This window comes from Carlito syrichta, unplaced genomic scaffold (genome assembly GCF_000164805.1).
Source record: "Carlito syrichta isolate Samal-C Ts95f unplaced genomic scaffold, Tarsius_syrichta-2.0.1 Scaffold305719, whole genome shotgun sequence".
Taxonomy (NCBI): domain Eukaryota; kingdom Metazoa; phylum Chordata; class Mammalia; order Primates; family Tarsiidae; genus Carlito; species Carlito syrichta.
In genome coordinates this window covers 559,879-582,564 of record NW_007249815.1, presented here as the reverse complement: position 1 = coordinate 582,564, position 22,686 = coordinate 559,879, and the positions used below count along the sequence as shown (strand labels likewise).

At 32.7% G+C, this 22,686-nt stretch overlaps 1 protein-coding gene across 1 annotated transcript in view; it reads left to right on the top strand.

The window, feature by feature from the left end:
* The window catches only part of TRHDE (thyrotropin releasing hormone degrading enzyme), a 234,244-nt gene that overhangs the window by 98,074 nt on the left and 113,484 nt on the right, over positions 1-22,686 (top strand). Inside the window, exons 6-10 of the mRNA XM_008062479.1 lie at positions 8,200-8,265; positions 8,726-8,913; positions 14,351-14,439; positions 21,522-21,655; positions 21,767-21,822. Of these exons, the coding sequence (XP_008060670.1) occupies positions 8,200-8,265; positions 8,726-8,913; positions 14,351-14,439; positions 21,522-21,655; positions 21,767-21,822 (533 nt within the window). The remainder of the gene's footprint in view (positions 1-8,199; positions 8,266-8,725; positions 8,914-14,350; positions 14,440-21,521; positions 21,656-21,766; positions 21,823-22,686) is intronic.

Sequence of the window (22,686 nt, the reverse complement as noted above, 5' to 3'; positions counted from 1 at the left end):
ATCCCATGAGCTATGCAATTGTAGTTCTGTCATGTTAGTAGAGTTCCACGAAAGACAGGGCACCAGATTTCATGGCTTGAAGCACCATCCAAGACTCAAGTCTTCTAGGCTTTCCCTGAGTCTAAAGAAGCTTTGGTCTTAATTTTTTTCTTTGTTTTATCTTCTTCCCCCCCACACCCAAGCACTTTCTCCCTTCAAGTTAGTCCATATAATTTTTTCTATGGGGCTTCTAGAACATTTTGACTTCTTTTGTAGGGGAGTGGAAAAAGAAGTTGACTCTAGATTTTTTTCCCATTAAGTTTATTATTAAAATAATGGATGGTTCATGTGTTCTTTTTGCAGCTGGTAGTTTTCTAAGTGTTTTATTTGTTTTATGATAGTCTGTGCATACTTTTATCATGTAGGTACTACATTATCTATATTTTTCAGTTGAAGAAATTAAAGTTTAAAAATAATAGATACTATATTCAACATCTCATGACTGGTAAGGATCAGCCTGGATTCATATTCAATTCTTCTGAATATACACAGTACTTCTTTCTCAACTAAATTACATTTCTTTTCAACTAGTCAACAGCACCAGGGGTGAGCAAGCAAGGTGTGACAGAGTAGAACTACATGTGTGTGCCTACAATCAGTGGGCACCTTGATTTACAAGAGGTGGTGCATTTTTACAGCCAGGATATAATTTGTCTATTTTGTGAGTTTGTAGTGGTCAAAGCTCTTTACCAGGACATTCAGAAAAAGCAATTCACAAACTTCGTCTTTACCAATAGATTCATTTTATGTCTCAGTAATATTTCAAGCTAGCTGCAAAAGTGAGAGGTGGGGATATTTTAGTACCCTAGAACACCCCTATAGACTGCGACACACACTATTTCACTGACAGGTGGAGGACCCTGTCATGTTGTTCCTGGAATGGAACATAAATCCAATAGTGGCGGAATTATAACTCTGGTGATGTGACTGTGTGTTGAGGCATTGATAGCATGATCTATAATTACTACAAAGGAAATCTTTGAAAACAAAAGTGGTGTGAAATATGCCATTGTTTATAATTTAAAGTGAACAAACAAGAAAACCTTTCATGTGCTGGCAGGTTGTTTTGATTTAAAATTTTCTGATTTTCTGCTATATTTAGCAACCTATTATAAATGAATACTGATGTTGACAACATTTCCATTCATTAGTCGGGGGAATGGATTTTTAGAACATGTAAAATGCCCTTTTGTTCCTAGGGAAATATCTGAACACTCCCGTGTTTAAGCAAGTCACTTCTAAAGGTAATTTTAGAGTTAACACATATTTTAAAATTGCAAAATTAGAATAGCAAGCAAACAATGAAAATTGACTTTTCAACTATAGTTCTTCTATCTCTTCAAATAGATTTCTTTCCTTAATGTGTCACCTCTTTTTTTCCCCCTGTGTCTGATGGTTTGAAACTGCTGTACCTCAAAGAGTTTAGTAATGGTTCTTAATATACTAGGTTTTTTTCTTGGAAACTTACTGTAATTTAATGTTAAAGAAAGGTTCCAATCATTATTTATACTTTCTAAACTTTGGTTCTTGTCTAATAGGATAAAAATGCAAATATTAATTTTATTTTTGCATGCTTTGTGGCTCCTTTTTACTTAATTTCATAATTTCCAACCAGTCTCCAGGTGTTAATCCAAATAAATACCTTGGTCTGTAGTCTAGCGTTCTTTAGTTGGTCATCAGTCACTGTTTTAGTCTCCTTGCTTCAGTTTCTCAAGGTCAGGGAATGTAAAAACATCCTCTGATGTGCATGGACCAGACTTCAAATGAGTTTTATCTAACTCTTGTGTGACATTGCTGTGATCTGGCATTTTTAATCTACTTTTGTTGTTGTTCATGGATTCCTTTAAGATCATCTTATTCTAATAACACACATACTTACAAATATGTAAATTCAGAGCTTGTGATTCCCAGTTTAAAAGCCCCTTCTCTGGGTGCTTTGTTTAAGACAAAAGTTTTCCTCTGTTTTATTTTTTATTGTCATCCTAGTGTATGAAAATTTTCAAATTTCCTTTTAGTTTTAATCTTTTTCTCCAATCTTCTTGTCTGATATTTAAAAAATAAATTTAAGTATACATCTTCTCCCTCCCACCCCTACTATTCATAACACAACAGAAGCGTAATAGACTTACTAAATAGAACGTGGTGTTCTTTAATTTTATTTTGTGTATATTGCAAGAGATAGTTTCCATTTTTCTTTCTGGGGATCACCAAGATAATTCAAAGGTGGTTTTGTCTGTTTTGCTTGTATAACCCATTGTTGTTGTATTAGTCAAGTTTCTGAGTTGCAAGCAATGTAAATAAGCTCTGTTTAAATTAAGTAGAAAGGGCTGAGTGTAGTGGCTCAGCCTTTAATCCCAGCACTTTGAGAGGCTGAGGTGAGAGGATTACTTGAGCCCAGGGGTTCAAGACCAGCCTAGGCAACTTGGTGAGCTCTCGTCTCTACAATAAATCACAAAATCTAGCCGGGCGTGGTGGCTTGCATCAGTAGTTCTAGCTACTTGGAAGGCCGAGGCGGATTGATCACTTGAGCTCAGTAGGTCGAGGCTGCGGTGGCCATGAGCACGCCACTGCTCTCCAGTCTGGGTGACAGAGAGTGAGACTCCAAATAAAAAATAAATAAATAAATACATGCACACTTAAGGCAGAAAGAAATTTATTTAAAGGACATAGGATAGCCCATAGGCTCACTGGAAAGGCTGAAGAGCTAGGCTTACAAACAGAGAGTAAAACTTAAGGAAGCTAAAAAATCAAGAAATTTACCCAAGGTCGTGCCAGAGAAGTTCAGTTGCTGCCATTTTGTGGCTACCACAGTATGCTCAGTGTTGCCATCACAGGCATTATTCTTTAGGATTCATAGTCCTGAGGTGAAGCATCTTCTTATCTGAGGCCAGAGCACATGCCTAGTCTTTAGTTGCCAAGGAAAGTAGATATGGAGTATTTAGTATTTTGTCCCCCTTATTTTAATAGTGAGAGGCAGAGTTTTTCCCTTCTTGCCAGATTCTATAGTGAGTTATTGCCCCCATATAAAACTGGTGTTTAAATTCTGGAAAGCCAAAAAAAAAAAAAAAAAAAAAAAAGACAAATGCCCACTACAGATTTTTTGAGGTACAATTATTCTTGATAGAAAGCAACAATATTTCAAACCCTCTCTTCAGTCTTCTTGTCACATAGAAAAATCAATGTTTGAATTTACCTAGTTTTTTCCAGACTGGTTTTACAAGTAGATGGCATCCTACTTCCCAAAATCACTGAGGCCCAAACTCGTGTTGCCAGTCACATTGGGTAAATCACTATTCGTGGTCTTCCCATAGCTAATTGTCCCTTCTTTTTTATTAACTGAATTCTGACTTTGCTCAAATTTTCATCCTCTTCTGAAGAGCCACATATTTCAGAGGGATATCTCCTTCCTTGGGTAAAGTCCAAACAATGCTTCCTTAAGCTGCAGTCAGAGGCTCTTGCTAGATCACATAATGCAGTTTTGACAAATGAAAATGAGACATTTGCTGAAGGATTTGAGGGGAAGTTTTCCTGAATCTTAAAAAGAAGTTCTCAGGAAGAAATTCTGCCTCTTTCCTCAGTAAAATGTCATGTCCGTATGTGAAGTTTGGGATTGCTGCTGCCATCTAGCCACAAACCTGAGAATAAAGCTAAAACATAGGTAAAGGTGGGACCAGAATCATTCCAGAGAATGGTGACTGTGGCTCTGTCCTACCTTCTTATAATAGGAAATGGTAAATATTGGTATTTTAAAAGTCATTGTAGGGTTTTTAATTACTTGCAGTTATACACATATAAACCAATGCATACAGTATTTATTGAACCATCTCTCTATGTTCCAAGGGATAGACCATTTCTGTGATTGATCCTCTGTCTTAATATGCTTAAGGATTCATTAATAAGATAGGAAGCACTACATAATTATTTCCAGGTAAATCTTAAAGGATGATAAGGCATTACTTCTTCAGTTCACTTTTTACTCTTCCCCTTGTCTTTATTAGTCCTGTTGGTTTTTATACATGAAATGTTATGAACCATGTCACTTGCTAGCAAAGGAAGTAAAACAAAAATGGCCTTGTATGCAGTAGTTCTCATCTTGACAACATCATATGCAATTGCATATATTAATGGAAGTTATATATCTAGCAAATATGCACAGAAATAATGAATTATGCTCTGTATTAGTATTTAAAAGTGACATTTTGGAGAAGCCCGATGGATATAAGAAATCTCTGTTTACTGCATTCTTAGTTTTTATCATAAAGGCATAGTACATAAGAAAAGATAAATCAAGCACATATACTGAGCATCTACTGAGTACTAGACTGAGCACAAAGAGGCCAGTTAAACAGTGGTAAACAGAAATTTAAAAGAATTTAAACAGTGGTAACATGGAATTTAAAGACTATATGAACAAGCTAATATGAGTAAGCTAACTATAACAGAGCATGATAAATGGTCTTATGTAATGCAGTGTGTGAAAATGTATAAGAGGTATTTAACTTAGAATTAGGAAGGGAATTGAAATGGGCAGAAATGACTCCTGGAGGAAATGCATCAAAATTGAGTCCTGAAAATGTAAGCAGGCAAAAAAGAAAAGAAAATGCAGAGAATTGCATGCAGAGACAACTAGAAAAGAGAGAAAATACGAATTAGGCATCTTCAGAAAGCTGAGAGTGACTAAATTGAGCCAGAAAGCAACAAGTTAACCAAATGTGATTAGAGAGGTACAGAGGGACAAAACAATGAGAAACAATTTTAAGTTACATTAAGGTGTTTGTTTGGACCATATTCTGAATATAGCAAGGATTCATGTGCATTTAATCAAAATCATTCTGGCTTCACTATAGAGACTAAGTTTGAAAGGCACAGAGCAGAAGCGAGGGCAACTGTAGTCGTCCAAGTAAGATGTTACAGAGAGCCGGGCTCCGTGGCTCAGCCTGTAATCCCGCGCCTTTGGGAGGCTGGGGTGAGTGGATTGCCTGAGCCCGTGGGTTTGAGACCCTCCTGGGCAGCGAGACCTCATCTCTACAATAAATCAAACAATCAGCTGGGCGTGGTAGCGCATGCCTGTAATTGTGGTTACTGGGAAGGCTGAGGCGGAAGGATTGCCAGAGCCCAGCAGTTCGAGGTTGTGGTGGCCGGGAGCGGCCACTGCACTCCAATCTGGTCAACAGAGTGAGACTCCAACTAAAAAAAAAAAAAAAAAAAGATGTTACAGAGTAGTTGCCAAGTGAGATGCTGTAGAGTTAAACAGCATTTTTCTAAATAAGAAAAAGGTGGAATCTTGGGGGATATTTAGGTGATGGATTATTACTTGAGTGTGGTAGAAAGGCAAGAGAGAGAGGCATCAAGATAACTCTTGGGTTGAGGTGGATGGAAAGATAATTACTGGGGGAGGGCCACCAAATGTAGCCAGTACTGGGGAAGACAGTGAGTTTAGTTTTGAATATGATTTAATTATTCATGCAGTGTCTCTTGGATAGGATATTGGATTTGGGTAGTCTTTTGTGTGCACAGGTATAGAGTTTGGATATCAGCTGAAGTCGCTGAGGTCCAGTGTTCTGATTTATTGAATGATAATAATAGTATCTACCTCAATATTATTATATGGATTGAATGAGATAAAATAGAAAGCAACTCCTACAGTGCTAAGAAGAAAGCAAATATGATTGTTTTCATGTGCTGTATTCTTTAATTATTATTGGTAATGATGCTTTTCTTTCTGTTACTTAGTTTTACAACCTATAGCCTGAGATGGTAAAAAAGATAATAACAGTCATAGCCCACTGAATATTTATGGCATGCTATGCACTCTTCACTTTTTAATGACTGTACATATATTGATTCATTTAATTTTCAGGAAAACTACATTAATAGTTCTTTTATTATCCCTTATCAAGCATAGAGAACCCTCAATTGTTTTTATATTAATAAAACATTCTTGTATTTTATATCATAATGTCAAATCTACTGCTGGTTGACTTTCCATGCACATGAATGTAAACTTAGATTTCCAGTTCAGTGTTGTAGCTCCAAGCACTTTTATATTCATTGACTTACAGGTTTGAAAGGAACTTAGTCTTCTTATTCAATTACATACCAAATGTGACTTAATTTTGCCAAGTGGTTATTGTACCAAGATTTCTACAGCTTCAGTTACAGAAATCCTCCTAAACAAATGGCATCTCAGTAATAGTAGTTGTCCTTAGCAACCTTTTCTAAAATGTTACCAGTTTCCCCAGTACCCAGAAATTTGCCTGGCACATGCTAAGTGCTTCATGCATTTTGTGGAATGAATGAATAAATGAATGACTGCTTATTAGAAGCACACTCACTATCCTTCAAGTTTCTTCATAATTCCACAAAGACAAAGCAACATTTCCTTAATTTATGTTCGTTCAAGAGAAACGCTAAAATAACTAAGGAAACTTTTTTTGATTTTATGTAAAATTTTAGTAAAATTCCAATGACATCATAATACTGGAATGAAAGTCCAAGGAGACATTTTATCTTCTCTGAATATAGTTGCATGCAAGTTGGGAGTTGCTTTTTAAGCATGGGTAATTGCCATTTTGGCCGGCTTGAAGTGGAAATTTGAACCTTATCCTGGACTGGGAAGGCAATGAAAACTTCAAACTGATGATCAATGTTGGGACAAGGTCAACTCATATTATGAATAGTTAGACTTTTATAATATGAAAGAAGAAAACTGTAGTTGTATATTGGGCCTTATTTTAGTCCTTTGTTTCATTATTGTGTGTGATCCTAGCAGCACTAATGAAAAACAGAACCTAACAGTAGATAGTTCTAATTTTGATGTTTTTTATTATGGCATCACTAAAATAAAATGCAAATGTATATTTTATAAGTTCCATAGTTCCCAGATTTATTCATTTAAGTGCTAAAAAAGCTTAAAGAATAATTTTGCAAAGTAAAGCAGAAATAATCTATTAAATCCTAGTCTCTGGGTTCACGCAGAAAAAGCCTCACATGGCATGTCAAAAGCCAAATTGTGATTTGGAATGGTTATTCAGGGTTGTATTTATTTCAACAAATTTGTTCATAACACCTGAGGATGATGATGAATTTGTGGTTGCTAAGTTAGTGTTGGACATTGCATCTTTAGGTGTCTGATTAAGTAGGTGTTACCATTTGCTATGCTGGGAGTTGCCAACAAAAACTGAATCTGTCACAGGTGCTACAATTTGTGTTTCAGAAAATTTGCTTCCCCAACTTTAATTATCCCCTAAGTAGCTCACTCTACATAAAGCACTGAAAGGAGTCAGCATTTTTTTTTTCATTCAGTACTTTGATGTAAATTAGGATTTTATCTGCCACCTACATGTTGTAGAGATGATGGAATTTCAAGTGACAGAGTGGATCTTTTGTTTTACAATATAAAACACAATTTTCTTCTTATTTTTCCACTTTGAGATCTGAGAAAAATAATGCAAAGTAGCCATAACTAAATAATACATTGACAATGAGAGAAACCATAAGGTATAAATCTGACAAAAAGTGTATAACCTTAGCTGCTGCTGATGGAACATGAAAAATGGGAAGTCCTAAGCCCAAAAATATTAAATAAACTTACGAATGACTTTTTTGTAATTAAATATTAATGTGTTTTTCAAACCTATGAAAATAAGTATTTATTATATTTATAATAGGCAGCCTCTCCTAGACAAGGAAACTGCAGACAGATTGTAGAGAAAGTGCTCTTAACACCATATCAGCTGTATTTTTTTTCATAAGATAAGCTATTTCTTTTCAACCCTTTAACACAAAAATGTAATGGGAAAGTTTTCCCTAAATATTTAACTGCAGATGTAGTTTCTTTGAAATTGACTGTGTTGATTTGCTCAATTAGAGGGAGATAGTTGACCCTGAGAATCTGTATGAAGTGATTATAGCTATAAAAATCATGTTCATGAGATTCATACTGTTTGATGACTTGGGAAATATGCTACAGTTAAAACTTTTTGGAATATTTTAAAATGAAGTTCTTCATTTTTTTGTATGCCTTTCTTTTTGTATGTCTTTCTTTTTGTATTAATGCAACTCCAACAAATGGAAATGGTTAATTGAATTGAGAAATAAATGTGTTTGCTGCCAATTGTTAAACCTTTGAATTGTGATTACAATTTTATATTCTTGTAGGATTATTTAACCATTCATAAGTATGGCAATGCAGCCAGAAATGATCTCTGGAATACATTATCGGAGGTAACGTATAGGAAGTTCAAATATCAAAACCTCTACTTGAATATTTGAATTGAGTTTATAAGACACAACTTTTATTGACACTGATGATTTGTTTTTACTTTTTATGTTTCCCATTTCCGTATATTGCTCTTTTTATGTTTGATATAATGTATTATAAAGATAATGAGGTTTAAATTACTTAAACTACAAGTGGTAGTGAATGATACTTTGCCTAATTTCAAAAAAGACAATACTAATGTAAAAACTTTTATGTTAATACAACGTTCGTTCTTCTCTATGTATGCATGAAACTTAATTTAAGGCAAGAAGATTAATTTTAATGGAACATTATATTGGCTTCACTGACTTTAAATGTTTCATATTTAGGTAAATTGTAAAGGTAAAGATGAAAATGGCTCAATGTTAATTATGTTTATAACTCATGTTTATAAAACTAATTTATACAATTTTGGTTGTAAAGGCTTTAAAAAGGAATGGAAAATATGTAAATATACAAGAAGTAATGGATCAGTGGACACTCCAGATGGGTTATCCTGTTATCACCATCTTGGGAAATACAACAGCAGAAAATAGAATAATAATTAACCAACAACATTTTATTTATGACATCAGTGCTAAAACTAAAGCAGTTGAACTTCAAAATAGCAGGTACAGCACTCTTTTTTACATTAAAAAATGTTTTTATTCTTATATTTCCCTTTTCATTTTTAATATTTTAAAAATTATTAATAATTCAATTCTGAAATGTTGTAAATGAAATATAATTTCTGTTTCTTTATTTATTAATGTAATCTTCATTTTTATTCTTCTTTTACTCTGACTTCCTGGATATTTTAACACTCAAGGCAACAGCACACTAAAGTTATTTGTTTAGGAAGGCAGAATTTTAAATTATCATGGTGATTTTACAAAATAAGTGTGATTGTTTTTCTTTTCTCCATGAATTTTTTTTGAATTAAATTTAAGAACGCTAAGATGTGTTGCAGTGAATTAAATGGAATTGAGGAAACTGTGAGAGTTATAAAACAAATGAGAACAGAAATTAATAATCCAGAAAAACTAATTAAAACAAACAAAAATCTTAACTAAATAATGTCTACATCAAAGGGACTTAAAATAAGCACCTTGAAATGATGTATTAATGCCACTGAGTATCAAAATATGTTCTTCACCCCCATTTTTAGTGTTCAAAACCACTACAAGGTAGCACACATAAAATCTTTATTGTTTCCTTAACTTACTTGTGAAACTTTTATTTAATTGCTGATAACTCAGCATGTTGGATTTCTTTCTTTTCTACTTCATGTTACATATTTTGTGTCTCATTAAAGATTAAGTCAGGGAAAGTTCATAGAATTTAAATCATTCAGTTTTATTTCATATAAGAGGCCCTCGTAAAAGTTTGGTAGTGGGGATACTGGGGGTGGGCAGGGCGATAGAGAAGTTAAAATTAATAAATAAAATGAGGTTTTTGGATTAGGTTACCCTTGCTCATTACCTTGGAAAATTAGGAGTCTGATTTTATTGTCCACCAGTCTATAGGAGAACTGGCGCATACATTAAGTTTGCTTTGTTATCTCTAAGAAGGATGGAAATTGTTTTCCAGTAGGCTAGCTTCAAGATTGGTTGTACAGAGAAGTGAGAGAAATTCAGGAATGTTTCTGCTGACTACATTTGGTATCTAATTTAGGAAAGCAGTGTCTTAAATATCTTCCATATACAGTCTATATTGACCCTCAACACATATTTATTTGCAATCCAACTGTCTTGACTTGCGGAATACTATATTACCCTGTCACACTGTCACCATGGTTAGGGTCTAACTGTCAGTGCTGCTTCCCTTAACCTGGATTCCCCACAGCTGCTAAGTTCTGCTTCTAATCCTCTACCCTCTTGCCCCAGGCTAAACTTGCTTAGGCATCAGCCCAGGCCTTGCCAGGATGTACATAAAAACTACTTGACTGTGGCAAAGTTAGATTCAGGCCAGGCCTTTGAGAATGATCAGTCTGGCACAAGCATCACTGGTGCAGAAAAACGTAAAGGACACACAGATGACAGAACAAATTTTGAACAAAAATGCTCTGTCAACCTATTACATACATCAGACGTACCAGCCATGAGTCTGACTATTTAAAGGAAAAATTTCTCCCAGACTGTGTAAGCATATGTAACATCCAGATAGCTTTGTTTTTGCTGGAGTATTAAAATCATGTGGATGATTTTGAACCCAGATAACTTGGCATATAAAATATTGTGCAAAATAATGCAGGGGATTCCATTAGTCTCAAAAATGATTTTCTATTTATTTTTAAATAATAGAGCTTGTAGATGAAAATTTAGTATTTCAATTTTATACTATTGATCATTTAATTTACTATAATATTCTAGTCAAAGATTCAGTGCCAATTCTATCTGGCCTTTGTATATAGCCTTCCTAGATTTTTATTATACATGCACACAGTTGATGAAGTAAAACCTACTGTCTATTTACGCCAGAAATTCTATAAATTGTGAATAGTTTCTAAGCCTGGATAATCAATTCTTTGTCTTAATTTTTCTGAGGGACACTGCAATATGCATAGGACATTTTAAATATATCCAGTAATTATATTTTTATATGTAACAGTTGTACTATAGTATATAAAGGAAAGATCTTTATATAACTAATAATTACATAAAGTTAGCTGATGTATAACAGTGTAAAATATATGCTAGAATTTGATACTTGGGAAGTTGTGAATTTATGTAGCCTTTTGCTTTATAAAGTTAATGCATTGCAATGTTAACTAATGTTTCCTCACACTGAGTAGCTTCTCAGAGTTCTGTGTTACAGGAAACTATATTTACCTCCTCAGTCTTATCTTTTTTCTCCTATTGCCTTGATGACAGCGACACCTGAACAGTTTTTCACAAAGTCTATATTAATGCTTCATTATATTTACATTATTTAAAAAAATATGTTTCACTCAAGCTAATATACACCTATTCTTTCCTACCTTGATATAATCATTAGAATAGATATTGTTTTATTATAGAATTGCATTTTTTTTGGGGTTTATTTCTCTTTCTTTTTTTTAATAAGGGATGAACTCTTGCCCTGTCACTCATGGGGGAGTATAGTGGCACAATCATAGCTTGCCTCAGCCAAACTCATGGCCTCAAGCAGTCTTCCTGCCTCAGCCTCCCACCTCAACCTTCCTAGTAGCTGGAACTACAGACATGTGTCACTACTCCTAGCTAATTAAAAAACAGAAAAGAAAAGAAAGAAATTAGAGGCAAGGTTTTGCTTTGCTGAGATCTTGCTACGTGTGATTTCAAACTCCAGACTCAGCATCCTCAGCATCCTGAGTAGCTAGGATTACAAGTATGAGTCACCCATACCTGGCTTTTTTTTCTTCTCATGTTTAAAGTGCGATGACTAAAAGTGCGATGACTAAAATTCAAGTATACTTAAGCAGCTAGAAGCCAATCTAATTTCACAAGTTCTTTTTTCTAGTCTTTTTTAAAATATAGCCCATTGCAGTCTTAGATTTCTTGATTTCTTTACCATACAGGGTTTTCACTCAGTGATGTTTAATGTCTTCTAGTCTTTTAATCACAAAATAATGTAATTATCATGCTTTCTGTGATTTTTTAAATGAAATTTATAAGAGGACAAAATGCATGCTGTACATGGTGTGGTGTTTTTTGAAAACTTATAAAAATAACATATAGAGTTGACAGTACAACTGTTCAGAAATGAATATAAATTTCAGATGCTTGGTGACTTGTAACTTTTCATTTGTCTTTGTGATGATGTGTAGTTTTGGTTGTGTGTGTGTATCACACACACACGCATACAGAATATAGAACGAAAACATTCTTAGGAAAAATATAGAAGTCTATGTTTTTTAAAGTTTTACAACATGCTCCAATGTTTGTAAACTATGATCTTATGATTAACTTGCATGTCTGACATTCAGAAAGTTTTCTGTGTATATTATATTGAGTAAACAACATGTAGGTATTTATATAAATCTTTTTTCTGCACTTTAGAGACTTTTTCTAAAACTCAAATATTAAAACATACCAACTTTCATCACAATCTCTACTTATTTAGAAGAAAACAATATAAATACATTCAAATTGTGTTTGTTTTTTTTAAGGGCAGACAGTGTTTCACAAGCACTTTATGATGTTGCTACAAAGACCCATTTATCCTTGAGGATTTTAAACATCCTCAATTTTATATGTTGTTTATCCTTTAACTAATGCTTACTTGGCATCATAATTCAGTTGACCCAACTCAGTATGGAAGGTGTGTACTAAAAAGACAAGTTTATAAAAATTTCTGTCTCACCTATAAATTGAATTAGTTTCTTTTATTTTACTTTAATTCAAGTCTATTCAATCAAATTCAATAGCAAGTTTTGAAATGCCTCTTATTCCCAGAAATTTCCAAGATCTAGGTACTAAAATATGAGTTTATAATTTAACTTGAGAATCAGACCCAGCATTGGCCATTGTTGTCTGTTAACTAATGGCTACAATTTACCAAAAGAGATTCATAATTTTTAGAGAAAAGCTATTTTTAAAATGTACTTCTTCATCTCTTTCTCTCAGCAAATCTGTCACTAAATATTTGGAGCATATTCTTAGTCCTATGTTGGAAACTTGGAAGTATTTGTTAAAGAGCTTACTTACATGGGTTGTTTTTCACTGAATACTATCTGAAGAGTAAATACAAGCTTGTATTTGAAGAGTAAATACTAAAAACTGCTTTATTACCTGACCAATTGTGTGTAGTTACATTAGTGTAGCATAATGTCTCCCCATAATTGGCACTCAAAAATCTTTTTTTTTATTCATTCCAGGATATAGTTTTAGAATTTAGAATTCAAACATATTTTTTTGACTTTCCATACTGGAGATAGAAGTTAGCATAAAATTCTTAGTTTCCTTCAATCTTCCATTTGGACTCTTTACTATTACTGAATTCTGCTTGTTGTGAATGCAAAACATGAAATGATAAAATAATAAAATTCCACATGACAGATTCAGAAATATCTTTTTCTCTCAACCCCTACAAAGACATGTTCATTATAATGTTTATTACCTCAAGAATGGTTCCTGAAGATTTTTCAGTTGGTTGTTTATTCTCACAGTTATTAAACTCATACAATATAACTTCTTACATTTATAAAATAAAACTATATTTTTCCCATACTGGAATTGTTGACTATCTTGTTGATGAAGATGTAATGATAGTTCCAAAGAAATCTGAATATATTTCAAGGAAAGAAATAAAGTATAGTCATAAGTCTTATTGAAAGACTATTCAGCATATCTCTGGCTACTCATTTGAGATTAAATTTATTTACTTCACATAACAATTGTGGGCCTCAATTTTTATCCTACAAAAAGCTAAATGTTAGAAATTGCATCGCTTTAATGGCTGAGAGTTACAACTGGTCCCTGAATGTTAGTGGATACTTTTTGATGCATCATTTTGGAAATTTCATTTTGGAACACAGAGCATTAGGTATGTCCCATAATATATTGTATTGTATTGTATTGATCTGGATTTTAGGGGAATCTGATTAGTTTTGCTCTTTCTATTATTTTTAGTGAGTAACTTTAGGTATGCCATATTAACTTCTCTGTAAAGTATGTTAATAGTGTCTTGCAGAATCATTAGACAATAAATAAGTAGAATATTGAAATGTAAAGGCCTGAAATGTATCTTAATCTAATAAAAGAACAAATAGAAAAGTTATTTTTAACCCTTAATCAATATATGATGGGGTTCAAATTTGTAGATATTAGTTGCTGTTGATTTCAAATGCAAAAAGGAATTATTTTGTAAGATATGTTGCCTTATTGGTATTTCTTTTTCTGCATTGAATTTAAAACTCTGAGAGACTAAGTCTTCTTAGTGGCATTGAAAAAGTTAATTTATCTTCTTGATTTATTCTTTACTTTTATTACTAGGAACTTATTTTATTTTATTTGTTAATGAAAGTAACAAAAATCACACAGAGGGTGCATGGGAAACATTGTTTTGATATAGCTATTTTATTCTTAAAGCTTCTCTTTTATTTTGCAGTTACCTGTGGCAGATTCCATTAACTATTATGGTAGGAAATAGAAGTCATGTGTCTTCAGAAGCAATTATTTGGGTGTCTAACAAATCAGGTAAAATATATATTCTCCCCTGAGGAACTAACTATCTGGTTTCAGATAATTGTTTAGCAACTTAACCTCTGTTTTCAACTCATAAAATGTGAATAAAGACAAACTAGAAAGAGAAGGTAGAGGAATGATTATCAGTTCTATAGAATTAGGTATGGTATAGTTTCTATGTAGTTGCTTATGCCATTATTAAATTTATTTGTTTCTGTGATGGTAAAGACAAAAATTTTTAAAAAGTATGTGTAATACGAATCATATTGTTTTAAACTGTATAATTTTATAACCCCAAATGTAATTAAAATACAATTACAACCCCTAGTAGAACAATATGACAAATACCTAAACACAAGCCACATTTTTAATTCCACTTTTTTTTTCTCCTTTCTTTATAATAAAAAATTAATTAATTGATTAATTAAAAAAGACTGATTCTTTAAGGGATGAGAATCATATAATTATAGGGCCAGAAGGGGGGAACTTAGATAGGTCAAAGCATCTTCTAGGTAGGGTCAAACTTCAAGGAACAGAGAGAGATGAGATTCTATTCTCTTTCTAAATATCTTCAAATAAGATAGTAACCTATTTCAGTTTACTGTCAGAAAGTTATTTCTTCAGTCCAATCTATATCCTGCATGTTAGAGTGTGAAACCAGTTTCTTTTTTCTCCCTGTTTTCCACTGAGTTAAAGAAAAAGCCAATTATCTTATATAACATTTCATTTAGATTTAGTTGGTCAAGTATATTCATAATTTGTTTATTTTTATCTTTTATCACATGCTGTTAATTGTTGTTGTCATGGTCTTTTGCAAGCATCATTTTAAACAGCCACAACTCTTTTATTTGAAATTATGTAAGGTATAAACAAACATTGTTTTCTCCCCCTCATTCTTGCTATTCCAAGGGAGATTAACGTGTTCAAGGTATATATATATATACCAGAAAAAATTCTTACAGGAAAATCTAATCTGTTTTCCAGAAGTGTAAACACTTATAAGTCAAGGTGGATTTTTATTTAAATTTTCTTGTTATTGTATTTTTATTGCATAATCACATGTTATGAAAATGTATGCTTTCACTTATATGCATTGTATGTGAAACATTGAAACATTGATGTTTAATATAGTGATGTATTAAAATAACTTAAAATGTATTGGTGTGTTTCCATTTAAATTGTTTTTCATAGTCTAGTCTTTCATATCTTATAGATAGTATTTATATCACAATTCTGAATTCACAATTAGTCTTTATACTCCTCTTTTCCCATTGTAGTTGTTTAATTTATTGTTATGAAATTATGAGTGAAAGCAGTGAGATGTTATATTTCTCCAACTATTAGAATGACATCATCCCTCCATAGGATTCTTAGGAACCATGAGACAGGACAGTCTTCAGACATAAAGTAAAATGTTGTAAGTAAAATCTTTGGGAGGTAGATTGGAAATAAAAAAACTAAAAGAGTGTGAAGATATTAACCAAACATCAAGATTAACCTAAAACTTCACTCTTAGACAGTGGGAGAATTCAAGGCAAGTCTGATTTTTGTTAGATATCTTTCATGGGTCCATTTCCTCTGACTTCCAAGTTATTTCCATGCTGTAATTTATGGTATCCTTTTATCACTCACAGAGTATCAAGAATAGTGTCACAACTTTTCTTGACCAATAGCCAGTGGTTATGTTTGAGGGATTATTTCCTCTATAACCTTTCATTATTAAGCAGGAATAATAATAATGTTTTGGTTCAAACCATACATTTGCCTAAAATGTCACCTATAATGCTATGTATGGTTGTTACACACAGCTGCATAGTTTGTGCAGTGTATAACTTTAGAAGATACTATTTGTGCAGACGGTGGTATGAATGGTATATCCTCTCACCCCTAAGGGTACAGTGTGCAACCTGCACATTTTAATTTAAAAATGTATCATTTTTCATTAAATCACAGCAGAATCTTCTGCTTGATGTAAAAACATTGTCACATTTGAAATGCTGAGGCTTTTGCAGAATTCCCATACTAAGTCAATTCTTCCTGAAATGTTTGCTGAAAATTTAGTAAATACAAAAATCTGGGAGGAAATTTTCAAGATGCACTTAAAAGAATGACCCAACTTCATGTTTTGCCTTTCAGACCCATTCTCATTGTTTTCAGTTTTCTTCTTCAAGGCCTTAATTCTGATGACTAATAAATAAAAAAAGATTAGAGAAGACATTAACTCTTATCTTCTTTTATACGTTGTCACATCTTTTCCAAAATATTGTCAGCTAATATCAATGAAAATTTTTTCTCCATAAAAATATTTTTAAGCCGGGCTCCGTGGTTCAGCCTGTAATCCCGTGCTTTGGGAGGCTGAGGTGAGTGGATTGCCTGAGCCCGCGGGTTCGAGACCCGCCTGGGCAGGCGAGACCTTATCTCTACAATAAATCAAAAAATTAGCTGGGCGTGGTAGTACACTCCTGCGGTTCCAGCTACTTGGAAGGCTGAGGCGGAAGGATTGCCGGAGCCCAGCAGGTCGAGGCTGCGGTGGCTGGGATCGGCCACTGCACTCCAGTCAGGGTGACAGAGTGAGTCTCCAACTCAACAACAACAAAAAAAATTAAAATTCTGGTAAATTCTTATCAACATATGTAAAAAATTTCATATTTAGTTATTTATAGTCAGCCAATGTTTTTATAGGATGTTATTGTCAGTATTGATATAGATTTGATCTCACAAGATATTAAGGCAAAGTCATTGGTGGATGATATTAAATATAAGTTTGATATGAATCATCATATATTCTTGACAGTTGAATTTATAAAACATTTTAGATGAATATTTAATTAATGCCAAGGTAAGGCAGAAATCATTTTAGCCTCAAATAGTTTTTAAACCAACTTTTAAGTTATTGAAAGCCAGTTGAAATGTTTATCTTTTTCATTCTTAATGTGAAAACATCCCAAATCCAAACATTTATATATGTAGCAGCTTGCATATTGATTGCCTACTCAATTAATAGAACTGGAAGGGAGTAAATATAATGCCAAATGTTAGGAAAGAAAAGATCAAATGAAAGAGAAATTGATTCTGAAAATTAGAAGTAAATATTAGCTGGGTGCAGTGATTCTCCCTTATAATTCTAGCACTTTTGAAGCCTGAGGCAGGAGGATTTCGTGAGCCCAGGAGTTTTAGACAAACCTGGCTGCATAGTGAGATCTCATCTACAAAAATACCTAAAAATTAGCTAGGCATGGTGGTATGTGCCTGTTGTCCCAACTTCTCTGGAGCCTGAGGCAGAAGGATTGCCATAGCCCAGAAAAAAAGAAAAAGCTTTAAAAACCAGTGTTATTTTTATCACTATTTTACAAATAAGGAAACTAATGCTTGAGAAGTAACTTGCCCAAAATATGAGTTGGTTAGTTAAGTAAAGAGCTGACTTTAGAAGTTTGTTTCTCCCTTCTTTTCTTCCTTCCTTCCTCCCTCCCTCCCTCCCTCCCTCCCTCCCTCCTTCCTTCCCTACCTTCTCTTCTCTCCCTCCTTCCTTCCCTCCCTCTATCCTTTCTTCCCTCTCTCTCTCTTTCTTGTGAGTGTGTTTTCTGTAATGTAATCCTCCCCAGACTACACACACACACACACACACACACACACACACACACACACACACAATTTTAATACTTTGGTAGATTGCTTTGCAGAAACATCAGGTTACTCGACACTATGCCTTTGGATAATATACACATTGTACTTCATAAGTTTCACAAAACATTCTCATTTGATTTTTATAAGAGACCAGTGAGGAATCCACTACATGCTATCATCTCTGAATTTGTTTCACATTGTTACCCCTATTATTAGGGTTGACCATTTAAAAAATTCTAATTTTCAGCAGCCAGCAAATACTAGGCAGAAGTGTCTAATTATTTTCCCTTTTTATTTCAAAAGAAAGTATAAACTAAAGGAAAAAAGGAAAAAAGCTTACAAATTGCCATCTACTATGTACATTGATATAGTCTAAATCTTGTGCCATTTTGAATATATTCTAAATATAATTTTAAATTATTATTTCCATCACTCAAAATATAACTTCCATACTTTTTATTTTGGTACTCATCTCATCAAATACCATACCTCATTAGACCATTGGAAAAGATCTCTTTAAAATTAATTGCTTGACATTAGTTAATTTGAAGAACATTTTGGGGATATATAACTGAAAATATATTTTAAAATCTCTTACAAAATCTTTCAGGAAATCATTTCTCCAAAGATCTCATTTGTAACAAAAGCATAAAAATATTCATGAACAGTAATAATCTTCAGATTTTAGTTGTAAATGTAGTAAGTACATAGTTAAAGATAGTAAAAGCCTGTCTTTCTTATTCTGCTAGTCAGATGTAAAATTTGTAGAGATTATTTTCTTATTTAATATACATGTTAATCTTCTTTTTACTATATTCTACCAATGAGATATTAAATGGAATTAGTTTAAAAACTGGAGTCAAGTAAATTGCATAGGGTTAAGTTTTGCTAGCTATTTAAAATATGAACAGGAAATAATTAAAAAAAATAGATTTAATGTCATAGGAATCCATTACCATTTCAAACTTATAAAAATCTAAGTTATGTGTTCATTTATTAAACTTGATGTTTTAATATTGTAACTTTTTTTTTTTGAGTTGGAGTCTCACTCTGTCACCTAGGCTGGAGTGCAGTGGCACAATCATGGTCATCACAGCCTCGACCTGCTGTACTCAGGCAATTCTTCCTCCTTAACCTTCCAAGTCGCTGAAGTTACAGGCACAAGCCACCATGCCCAGCTAATTTTTTGATTTATTGTAGAGATGAAGTCTCGCCAAGTTGCCGAGGCTGATCTTGAACCCTTGGGCTCAGGCAATCTTCTCATCTCAGTCTCTCAAAGTGCTGGGATTATATGCATGAGCTACAATGCCCACCTTTAATACTGTAACTTTTTGAAAAAAACTTCTTAGATAAAAACTATCAAATTTGCTCTTAGCTCAAGTGAATTCAATCATAGTTTTAATATTTTTGCTATAAAAATCTTAGAATATTTGAAGACAGTGTTACTCAGGAAAAACAAAATTCTCAATATTAAGGTTGTTATTTATATTCATTGAATTCAGTCATGATAATTAAAATCCCTCTTTATGAGGTTATTTTAGTTTTTAAGAATGGCATATTTTCTTGTTATTTCTGTTGTCATTTTTACATCTGTAAAATGGATATGATATTCTAAAACTTATTCAAAGCAACTGTGTGGATAAAAATTAAAATTTTGAAAAATATGTAATTATAAAGTTTCAGAGACTTGAGAAATCATTTGCGTTTTAGAAAAACATCTGATAGATTTATTTTTTTAAGTACCATGAATTAGGGTAGATAAAATCTCTAACAAAAATAGTTCCTTCTCCTGTTGAACCATAGAATTGGAAAAGATCTTAGGGCATTATTTGACCCTCAAGCTACAAGTAAGGAAAGTGAAAACTAAAAAGAATCAATGATCTAAATTCAAACATTTATATATAGGAAAGCTGAAAGAAAAATCAAGCTTTTCTACATATTCTTTTTCCAGTGCCATTTTCCCCCTTTCAAGTCTATATAAGGATGTGAAAAATGTACATCATGTTACAGTAAAAGTGCTATATCATTTTGTATCAATAAATTATAGCATAGCAAAAGTACACAAGTCAGGAGACCTGAGCTTCACCATTTCCAGTTTTCTTGAGTAATCCAATTAACCTGCTTGAGTCTCGTTTTTTTTTTGTCTGTTCCAATAGATACAATTTATAAGGTAGTGAGAAGCTGAAGTGACACTTGAAATGTTGAAGATTAAATTTTCATGTTCATCATACTTTTGGGTATAAGTTTTGTTTTACTGCAAATTTTTGAAAATCAATTAACATGCATTCGAACCTGAAAAATTAATGGCATTAATATCTACCCAAAATCTATTTACTTCCCCTCTCCCACCCAGGGAAAGTATTCTATAAATTTAGTCCTTCAAGAATATAAAGGAGAAAATTTATTTCCTATTTTGAAGTCTGGTGTGTAAAATCCTTAATAATGGAATAAGAACTAGAGATGTGTCCTGTACTCAGACCTGAGGCATATGGTTTCTGTGATGAATTTTATGTTTTGAGTTGTTGCAGAAATTAGATAGACCAGTGTGTTGTTGCTGTTTAAATTTTTCTTGTGAAGGTCAGTGTGTGTGTGCATGTGTGTGTGTATAAACATTTTAAGTCAACTTTATTGTGCAAATTTTATGAAACATAATTCCTGAAGATCAACAACAACATTATTAACGTTGTGAATTGTGATTTTGTGAAGTCATTAAAGGCCAAATTTACAAGTGAATAGTGTTCTCTCCTTGTACCATATTTGAAAAAGTTAAAGATGTAAGAAGTAATCATATTGTTTTTACTGACTTTTATTAATTAAATTAACTGGCGAATATAATCAAATTACCATTTTTCAAAGTGATTACAATAAGCAGAATTTATTATCATTACTTCTAGTTCTATGTGGCAATATTAGAATCTTGAACAAACAAGGCTGCTTTTCTAGCATTATTGATGATGTTGAAAACTCTGTTGTTTATTAATACTCTCAAGAAAGCACAAGAAAAAAGGCAAGAACAACAATGTCTTTCAAGTAAATGAATTCTATTGTTTTAATCATTTTCTTCCTGAATAAAATAAGTGACTATGCCTGTAAAACTTTTTCTTTTATTCTAGTCTTATATTCCCATACAATCTAATTAAAAGCCTTGTGATCATAGCAATAGATTTCTAGGTTATACTTACATTCAGAAAGAAAATTATGTGTAGGTAATGGGGTTTTGTCAAGAACGAAATTGTTAATTATAAGAAAACAATTAATTGAGATAATAACGAGGAACCAACTGAAAGTTTTCTAGTAAATTCTAGATGCAAGTGATTAATTAACTAAAGGGGAGGTTTCAGCTAGGTATCTAGAATGGCATTCTTCTTTATTTATTTATATTGTTATATCTTGTGTTAAGAAAACATACTTCATTTCATTTTCACTCTTACAGTGTAAAAATTATTTCCCCCCCCAATGCTATTTTTCAGAGCACCATAGAATAACTTATTTGGACAAAGGAAGCTGGCTGCTGGGAAACATCAATCAAACTGGTTATTTTAGAGTCAACTATGACCTAAGGAACTGGAGATTATTAATTGACCAGTTAATAAGGAACCATGAGGTATACACTGGATTTGCTCATCAAAGATCTTTTTCAATATGTGAGCACTTGCCATTGTAATCCTAAAACATTCCTTTTTTTTTTTTTTTCTTTTCTTCCAATTGGCCTCAGGTTCTTTCTGTCAGTAACCGAGCAGGTTTGATCGACGATGCCTTCAGCCTAGCCAGGTATGTTTTCCTTATTTCCACAATAAAAACTTAAGCCTCTAAGACTTCATCTATTAAGGTAAATGGTACATATATGTTTTGAATTTAAGAAATTTCAAAAATTCTATGTCATGATTTTTATGTCTGGATATGAATTATAATTAGTGTCCCAAACTCTCAGTCAATAATAGCCAAAAGGTATTTCCGAGTCAGGAGAAGCTTGATCAATTTCTCTGCAAGTTCAATTTAACACTCTGAAGATTAATAATCTCTTCCCAATCTCATTAATGAACTCTATAAAATAGTCATTGTACCATACTTAAATTTTGACAGAAAATACCTTCAGAGTCAGCATTTTTTTTCTGATATATATCAGTATATCTTTTTAAGATTTTTTTAAAAATGTGATTCATTATGAATAGCTTGTGCTGCAAGACAGAAATAAATATTCCACTGAGTAAGACTGTTTTGGAAAAATTATGTAACAGTCTCGTAGCAGAAGATTTTTGTAGTGCTAGTTATGTTTGTCTTACTTTCACAATTATATTGAGAATGTTGAAATCAATTATTCCTTTGAATAGTCATTAAATGAAATAATATTGATCATAAACTTAAGCTATTTACTCAGTTTTGAGACTAAATAGTAAAATAAAGTCAGTCTTTTTAATATTTTATAACATTTTACATCTAAGTACAGTTTTAATTTTAATAACCTAATTTTTCAAGCTACAAATTAAGACATGGTTTTACCTGGCTGCTATGATTTACCACATTTCTTTCTAAAATTATTGTGGGAAACTGGTTAGTTATGTCTGTGATTATATGAACACATGGCTTGCCTTAGTAATTGTTTCATACTTGGAACCTGAAACTGCTTTTACAGTT